Source organism: Mya arenaria, chromosome 13 (genome assembly GCF_026914265.1).
Source record: "Mya arenaria isolate MELC-2E11 chromosome 13, ASM2691426v1".
NCBI classification, from domain to species: domain Eukaryota; kingdom Metazoa; phylum Mollusca; class Bivalvia; order Myida; family Myidae; genus Mya; species Mya arenaria.
This window is the reverse complement of record NC_069134.1, coordinates 44115018-44124452: the sequence shown is the minus strand read 5'-3', so window position 1 is coordinate 44124452 and position 9435 is coordinate 44115018. Positions and strand designations below refer to the sequence as shown.

The window sequence follows — 9435 nt, the reverse complement described above, 5'->3', positions numbered from 1 at the left end:
TTAAGGTAACGCTAACATCCTTGGCTCCACTACCTTGCTTGTGTTTTGTTAAAGCCGCATATAAAATGCAACAAAAGTCTTCATGTCTTTCACAGTATATTTCAATCGGGCTTTGATGTTCTTCACATTTGTCAAATCCCACCATGCTTTTACATCTTTCTGTTGATTGTACCTCATCCATTTGAACCATGATGTATTTGGACACCATAGGTAAACGCTTGTGGTTTTCCAAACAGTTGGAACACTGAAATTCCTCACATGTTTTGTGGTAAATTTTTGATTGGTCTCTTAAATACTTTAAATGGTTCGCAGAGATGTTTTTTGTCAACCCACTTCATCAGAATCTATGTCCAAATATGGGTTTCTTGTATTAACATTTGAAGTTGCCATATTGTATTGACGGCTTCATTTGCTACAAAATATTCGATGCTCAGCACAAAGATGGTATTTTCTCATATTCTGTGTGATGAGTTTGCTGACTGTAAGTGTTTTTCTTTATTTTTCTTATTCATTCTTCATTACAAAGGCACTTCGATAGTTTACAGCCATACAGATTATTAATTATTTTCACTATATCATTTCCTGTTAGGCAAAATCCCAACACCTTTATATACATGTATCAATGTTTTGCTATTTAAATTTAAATACAATATGTTTGGGCAAAGTAAAAATAATGTACACTTCGTCACTTTATAAAGGTTACCATTTGAATGTTTGACTATCTATCCTAATAAATCAACTTAAGAATTCATTTTTGATCAACTATTCGAAGAATAAAGACAGCTATACTTATCACCATTGCGTCAACGTCACACCATCCAAACTACTTAAGTAATCACGAGACATAATTCTTATCTTGAATATAATGCAAATTATTGCCCTTTTTTATTCAACTTTGAAATTCTGGTTGAGGTTTTGAATTGAACGACATTTATGTCAATATCTTAGCATATACATCATGTATTGCACTGAAACTCTAGATATGTGTTCCAATCTATCCAACATACTTAGTTTAACAAGAAAGAGAACTCTATCTTTCATTTAATGTACATTTTCAACCATCCGACCTACATAACTCATAGTAGCATATATGACGTAATTTATCACGTGGTATACACACACTGTAACTAATTAAGTCAGATAATTATCTTGCGTGTAATGCAAATGATGTCCCCTTATTGATCGACTTAAGGTTTCTGCTATAATGCGGAGACATTATATTAATAGTCAAACGCGCTGTCTATATTTGACAGCTATTGTTAAAAATGTAATCGTTATTGAGTTGAGTATTTAGCATGTATATAAATATAACGATTTCAACTATCGGGTGAAACAATTTTTATCTTGTGCGTTACATGGAACCACACACTGTGCACCATTTAGTCATCCAACTTATGTTTATATTCTTACAGAATATAAGATTGTATAAGGTGTTATTAATATATTTTAGCAAACTCTTCTTTACAAACACACAATGGGGGCATACTGTTATATAGTTTGAAACATCTCTTGTTAAAAACTAAAATGTAGAACAGTGTTTAATGTTAATTTTAAACTTCTTATATTTATGTTAGTGTTCAAGGTTGTAAAGTCATTGGCCGGGTCAAACTTGTGTGTATAAAGGGAAAACACAACAACATAGCTAGAATGCAAGTTAGGGTATTTATTCAAAATAGCGTACAATGATAAAACACAATATGACTCGTGAACAGCAACATGTGTTTTATACAATTCCCCAAAACAGCACATGTGGGTCGACGAACAGCCCATCAAAAGATTAATAATCAGATTTCAATTACCATTATGCAGATTGAGTATCATAGAATGATAAAATCAACATACGTAATGACCAGACAATCATAATACCGTAATGCTTATATAGTGTAACAAACATATCATATATATATATATCATTTTGCACAAAATAAAATAATTAAGTAGCATGCTAAACAATAAAACACACTGAAAAAAACAAATATAGATTGAACTCTTTTCCTAACCTTGGTAATACAATACGTTGACATATCGGATTAAGGATTTGCAGATTGGAGTGGTTTGTAATCTTTGTTAGATGGCGTTGGCCACATAATAATACATATTTGGCTTAAGAGCGATATCACTAGCCGTAGAGCATCACATGCTATATTGCTGTCAAATGATTGTCTGACGCCATAATGGAAGCATAAGCCAATACAATCTAAGGGTAACAAGTATTTGAACAATGCCATCAATAGTTTTACGTTCCAAAACAATTTCATTTATTTCGAAGGTCAAGGTTGTTAAGTCCAAGACCTGATCGAGCTCGTATATGAGTCAAGGGAAAACACATTGAGCACATAACTTCGAATGAAAAGTGGGCATCTGTGGGCATTTATTTCAAATGCCATGTCCGATATACAACATTTGTTTTTATACATTTTTTGTAAAAAAAAATGTCTGTGTTGACAAACTGCCACGAAGATAATCCGCCGCCACCCATAACGACTGGGCTTAAACTGATCCGAGTTCATCTAAGCCTATGCCTGTACAAATGTTTAAAGCTCTTTTTTATATCTTTATTGAACTTAGCCAATCAATAAAGATGTCATTGTTACGGCCCATTTAACGAAGATGGGTATACATGTTGGTATATGTCGGTTTTTATCTGTTTTGGCCTTTTGATCGGTCGAAAGACAATATCTTGTCTGCCCTATTAATTGCGAAAGATTTCCACTTATGACCATACAACTTCATAAGTAGGTTGTCTTGACCAGTACAAGACCCATATTGTTTTGGGAGCCATTAGGTCAAGGTCACAGCCACAGTTTTTGGAAAAAAGTTCTGCACAATAACTTGAGAACAATTTAACATTTTTCTTTAGGAATTTTTAAGTTGAGGGTCAATGTACTCTCGTGGTTGACAAATTCAGGGTGTCACAGCTATTAGAAGTTCAGAAAATACGTAAGGGACTAAGGTTTTCTGTGTCACGGAAAACCCTGATGAAACTCCACTTACAGGTTGCTCTTAAGCATTTCTAATGTGACCATTTTGTTTTGAGGTTCAGTATGTCAAAGTTCAAGGTCACAGCTTAGAAACGTGTTATTGTATAATAACTCGTGAATGGTTTGACATAAAAACATGAAACACAAATAATTTTAACATTTACATGACCCCTATGATTTTCGGGCTAAGTAGGTCTGTTTTGGAAAAAAAATCCCAGTTTTCACAAACATTTTTCCCAATTGTATGGGTCAAGAATCATGAAATTTCAGTGATATCTTCTACTTCACAGTAGGCGATTCCTTTTGTTTTATGCTGGTATATAAGTCATCAATCAATCCTGTCTTTGTTTGGGTTTCTAGGTGAAAGTTCACGATCACGAACATAATGTTTCTGAAGTTTGTCCGTGCAGAGACTGCAGGTTGGTATGGTGCAGGATCATTAAACATTCTAGAGATTGCCCTTAACCAGCAAATGATTTTGAGATCAAGATGTTAAAAAGTTTTTTCTGTAAGTGAATTGTAATTCTTAAAACACCTCAATACAATTTAGCACATGTTTTATGACACCCCAGCACTCAGGAATTGATGCTTGTAGGTCACAAATATCCCTAGTTAAACTCTAAAAAACATATCAATGTATAATGTTCATTTACAACATAATCAGTTCATGCAAAGCTTCAATTAACATAAATGTTTTTGCTCTAACTTGTTTTACTAATTTGATGGGTATTTATCGTAAATATGGAGCTTCGCATATCCTTCTCTAGCACCAGAAACAACCATCTTCTTGCCATCTTTGGAGATGCTCACTGCACTTGGAATTTCCATTTTAACTTGAAAGACTTGTAGAATATCTCCATCAGGTGAAATACGAACAATGGAATTACTGCCTTGACAGCAAACATACACGGTGTTATCTTTGCCAACACAAGCCTGTGATGGTCTAGAAATGTTGTCATCCTTTTCTAGTGCAATACTGGCACCTGTGTGAATATTGAACATGTGCACTTTGCTTTCTTCTTTATCTGTAAGCACGATGATTCCCTTTTCAGCTATAAATGTACATGCACTTTTATCCTCATTGTAATCTGCTTTAGGAAAAGTTATTTTGGAAAAATTGACAACATTTCCTTCCATGTCAAATGCACGCACGGGATAATGTGCATCATTGATTGTACTTGCAATAAACATGGAACCGTTGAACTTGGCCATCACATCAATCATTAAAGGAAATGATATTTTATTCACAAACATGATTGCATTTTGAGTGGTTATTTTAAGCAAGAATACAATGGCTCCAGCTGACACAGCTACATTTGTTTTTTCATATGTTATCAGATGTAAAGGATTAGTATTAAACTGAAATGGTTTACCAATTGACCTTAAGTTTTCATTCAGAACAAAACATTTTTTATTCATGTTATCAATTGTAACAATCCTTCCATCTGGGAGAAAATCGACACCAGTAGTGTTTGGTTCGTGCTTCTTACTGTTTCTTTCTAGCATCATTGAAACCTGTAAATGTAGCTGTACATTCTGTGGCTTTGAATCATTATTTCCGTTTATAGTTTGAACTGATTTGTCGTCTTTATCATGGTTTGATTGCTCTCCTACAAGTTCACTGATATTTCTTAGTTGTTCCCGAACATTTAATGTAAAAGGTTGTGTTTTCTTCTGCACTAAATTGGTTATACCTTCATTTATGCTCACAACACATTCCTTTTTCCTGCTTTTGACTGTAGCTTTCATCTGCTGTATGGTATATTCATAATCAGACAGCTTTTTCGTCGTTTTCTTACTTAGAATGAAGCATTGTTCATCTGTTCCATTTGCAAGTATGTCAGTAAATGTTGACTGCCATGTTTTTAGTTCATTCTCAATTTCTGTTATTTCTGACAAAGTGCTTCCAATCCAATCTTCAGATTTAGCCTGCAATTCTTTCAGAATATGTGACTGTTGATCTTCAAAAATGTCCACTATGTTATCTTTAAGTTTATTTGTCACTTCCAATATATCTGTGTTGGCCTCAGCGTATTGTTCCCGAGACAAACGCACTACATTGTCAGTTTCTTTTACACAATTGTCTAATTGTTTCTTGTACGATGTTTTCTCATCAGATTGCTCAAACTGTGCTATGAATTCGCTAACATCTTTTGCTTCAGCACAAAGTCTGTGTTTTCTAAATGCGCATTTACTGCAACAAAATTCGTTATGTCTTTCGCAGTATATTTCAACCGGGCTTTGATGTTCTTCACATTTATCAAATCCCATGAGGCTTGGACATGTTTTTGTTGATTGAACCTCATCCATTTGAACCATGACATGTTTTGACAACATAGGGAAACGCTTGTGGTTTCGCAAACAGTTGGAACACTGAAATTCTTCACAGTTTTTGCAGTACATTTCTGCTTCATTGGTCTCCTGAAGTCTTTTGCAGGGTTCGCAGAGATGCTGTTTTTTTTCCACCAACTTCATCAGAATCTATGTCCAAATATGGTTTTCTTGTATGAATGTTATGAGTTGCCATATTGTATTTATGGTTATATAATATTGTGATGATTCTTTCTACACAATATTCAATGTTCAAAACGAAGATTGTCCTTTTCTCATAAGCTGTGTAATAAATTTGCTGATTGTTAGAAATTTTCTTACTTTGTATTGGTAATCGAGCTGATTATTTTAATTCACTTCTGTACAAAGTCACGAATAGTTTTCAGTCAAACAGTTTATTCCGTGTTATGCTCATCTTTTAACTATTTATTTACCTGTTTGGCAAAATCCCAATACATTTTTATCAGTGTTTTGCTATCTGAAATTCAATTTAACATGTTACCGGTATGCAAACCTACCTGTGTTACCTATCTCTTCAAGTTTTCAAATAAAATAAGGCGTAACAAAACAATTATTTGTTTCCACCTAACCCGAGAAGGCCTATTTTTTCCTTCCGACCACCTTTTGCGTTTTGATCGATATGTGGATAGTTTTTAATAATTTCGTAAATAAACGAATATATTTGAGTGAACATGTTAAAATTGTACCATTTCATTTAAAACGTGCTACAATAGTGTTATTTGAAACAAAGATTATTTTTGGGGGCCTTATGAGTTCATTTTTTTTTAAATGTAGTCATATTAAACAGAGTTAAGTATTTCAGTATATTATAATTATTTGTACAACCGGATGTATGCAACCACACACTATACCGTGCACTATTTATGATCAGACATCCAATATTGTTTATTTTTATTTTTATACAATTTAAGATTGTATGAAATGTTATTAAATTTTGGAGCAAACTCTTCTTTACACACATATATATATATATATATACAAAGCAGGGGCGTAGCCAGGCCATAATTCGAGATACTCCCGCCTTTCTAGGGGGGTCCGGGGGCATGCCCCCCCCCCCCGAATTTTTTTTAATTCACAGACCGTCTTAGACGGCATCTGAGGGCATTATGGCATCAAAATTGTAAGACTTATACCGTGCAATATATCTGGGGGATTTTAATGGAAATATGTAAGGAAAATGCAAAGTCACATATATTAGCATTCGATACGTAACAAATACTAACTTCATTATACATTTTTGTAAAGTTGAAATAACATTCATATAATATCAAACATCTTTCGTTGCGGCGTCAGTTAGTTCATTAAGTGTTTATGCAACCACTTAACCAAAGTTTTCGTCTACAATATGGTTAAACTTTGAAAATAAGAGCAAGGCGACGATCTTTTTGACGGGCAAAAGCATCCACCACGTTAATGTTTCGCTCCTGATAAATATTCAGTAGCCCACGCCCGGATAACCTCTCTGTGGTCATGGTATTTCGGAGGTAGGTCTTGACCCGCTTCATCGTTGAAAACGACCTCTCTGCCGTAGCTGTGGATACAGGCATACACAACAAAATCATCATGCATATCCGGATATTAGGATAGGACGCCTCAGATGCCACGCCCAAGCTTGATTCTAGGCATGGATATGGAGCAGGGGATGTTGTCGTCCATTTAGCCGTCCATCTGTTGCACTCCCGCACGAACGTCTCCTGGTCGCACCCTGGTAGTTCTGGCTGGTACACTGCGTATATCTCTGCAGCCCGAGCAGGTGTGAGCCCAGCAGCCTATAGTTATAATAAAACAATAAGCATGGTTATAAAGTTTGCAATTGTTTTTACCGCGACTAGTTTGTATCATTACCAATATGATGAAGACATTTAACGATATAATATCTACACGCCAATATATTATTAATAATAAAGAAACATGTTTCGCTACTCGTGAAAATATTATTTCTCTGACCACTCGTGAATGATAACATGATCATACACTCAAGTCAACAAATATCATCTATATCATTGTTGAAACATGTATTAATTCACTAGTCATATAAAATATAAATATAAGACAAAATTAAAGACAAACTAATTTGTACTTTTGTTGGCAGTAGATACTGAGCAGTGAATCTTCCATGTGGATTTAACAGCCGATTCGTCAACTCCACAATGAGATGGTCTACGAATGGTAGATACATGTTGACTCTCCAGAATTGCGAAGGGGTTTGGGCTGGAGCGTTTGGTCTGTTGGCTTGCCGACCGTGGCAACGAGGAACGGTGGCCTCCACGCCGATGTCGTCTGCTAGAGAAACGGCTTTGTCATATGGGTAGTCCCACAGCATATCGTCATTTCGTTCATTCTGTAATGAGTTCCGGTTAAATGTATAAATATAAATATGACCAGAATACTGTTTTAATACCACACAGAAATGCGGTGGTTTGATATTCATATAAACGCATATTGTTTATAAGCATTAATCCAGCCATTACACAATCATACATAATACTAAGTCTTATATTAATGGCTAATTCATCATTTCATATAGTACATACTTATTTTTTTCGAGAGTTGCTATGCGTAAAACTTATTTGTTAATTCCAGTAAGTCGAATTATCATACTATATCTATAGACATTACGAACATGTCTGAAACAAGACAGCTTGAACGGCAATTGATCATACATACATACAATATTAATACTATATTATGTATATACATATTACATATAAATGAAATAACGAAAATACCTCCAGCATGGTGATAACAACTCGTGCTTCCTCGGCTGCCTCAAGCAAGTCGCAGTCTTTCTTCTGGAGGATCTTTGATATGTTAACAAGACCCGACAACGCATGCTCTACCGCGACCAATGTTATGACAAACTCAAAGTTCAGTATTGAGCGGCTATATCCCGCGGCTTTTGTGTCCCCATAGTCGCTCGCTAGCTCGTCCAATGACCCCACAACAACTCTGAAATATGAATAGTTTAATATGGAAGTAAAAAATTAATAAAGTGGTTTTGAAACGTACTATTTCAGGCATTAACAGGCATTTTAATCGCAAAAATCAGAGATTATAAACTCAATTTAAAATGTTCTTATGTTTTTAATACAATCATGTAGAGTACAAATTATATTTAATGTTTTATGCATGTTTATAAATATCAGTATGAAATAAGTTAAAAACTGTTCTTTTCATCAGAGTATTCATTATATTTGCAAAGTATTGAATGTTTGACTATGAAAATACCTATATGAACACAGGAACGTGTGCAACGCCTTTGCCCTTGCGACCCAGCGGGTCTCGCACAAAGATTGGAGCTTCGTGCGCCGGTCCATCTCTTCGCGTGCAGCGGGGTCATTCTCAAGGTTTTCTTGGAACCTTAGAACGCGCTTGGCGGAATAGTTAAACGCAAAAGCAATTTGCTGGACAGTCCCCATCATGTTCCGGGCGTACATTTCCTTCGAGGCATGGATAATTGACAAGTTAAGGCTATGTGCCTTGCAATGGGTATACACTGCACCAGGAATACGCAGCCGAATCCTAGCTTGTACACCCTATGGATCCCTGACATGTTGGCTGCGCCGTCATATCCTTAGCCACGCATGTGATTGATGTGCACACCCGCAAGCTCAAGGTTGGCTAAAAACGCATTTGCTAATGATTCGCCTTTGGTCGATTCACATTCTGCAAAGCCTAGAAACTCCTCACGTAAACCTGTTCCATCAAAATAACGGAGACACATGGCCATTTGCTCCATTGTACTTGCATCGGTGGCTTCATCTGCTATGAAGCCAAAACATTTGCTTCGTTACACTTCGAGACAATACCGTCCGAAATCTGTTTACCGCAAAGCCCAATAAGTTCGTTTTGAATATCCGGACTCAGGTACATGGACCGGGGTTCTCCATTTGTAAGATGATCTTTCAAGACTCTATCATGTTTAGCTTGAAAGCTCAATAAAGCTTTGAAGTTTCCCCCATCATCATCGTGCCCCCTGAGTGCAATGTTCTGCTTTGCACAGAAGATAATTGCTTCAGTGATGCTTATCATTATCTGTCTGTTCTTTTTAACTACGGTGTTGTATTGTGATGACAGTTTTCGCATTATGTCTGGTTGATTG

At 35.7% G+C, this 9435-nt stretch overlaps 1 protein-coding gene and 1 pseudogene across 1 annotated transcript; both read right to left on the bottom strand.

Annotated features, from left to right (window-relative positions):
- Positions 1-1648: 1648 nt before the first annotated feature.
- On the bottom strand, positions 1649-5779 carry LOC128213335 (uncharacterized). The gene has a single exon (XM_052918945.1). It carries the CDS (start codon positions 5454-5456, stop codon positions 3696-3698), a length of 1761 nt encoding a protein of 586 aa, XP_052774905.1. The 5' UTR covers positions 5457-5779; the 3' UTR covers positions 1649-3695.
- Positions 5780-6682: 903 nt separating this feature from the next.
- LOC128215289 (52 kDa repressor of the inhibitor of the protein kinase-like) lies at positions 6683-9063 on the bottom strand (annotated as a pseudogene).
- Positions 9064-9435: the final 372 nt, after the last annotated feature.

Bases quoted from the DNA above. Each gene is read 5' to 3' on its own strand.
- LOC128213335 (XM_052918945.1), bottom strand. From the start codon at position 5,456: ATGAAGTTGGTGGAAAAAAAACAGCATCTCTGCGAACCCTGCAAAAGA.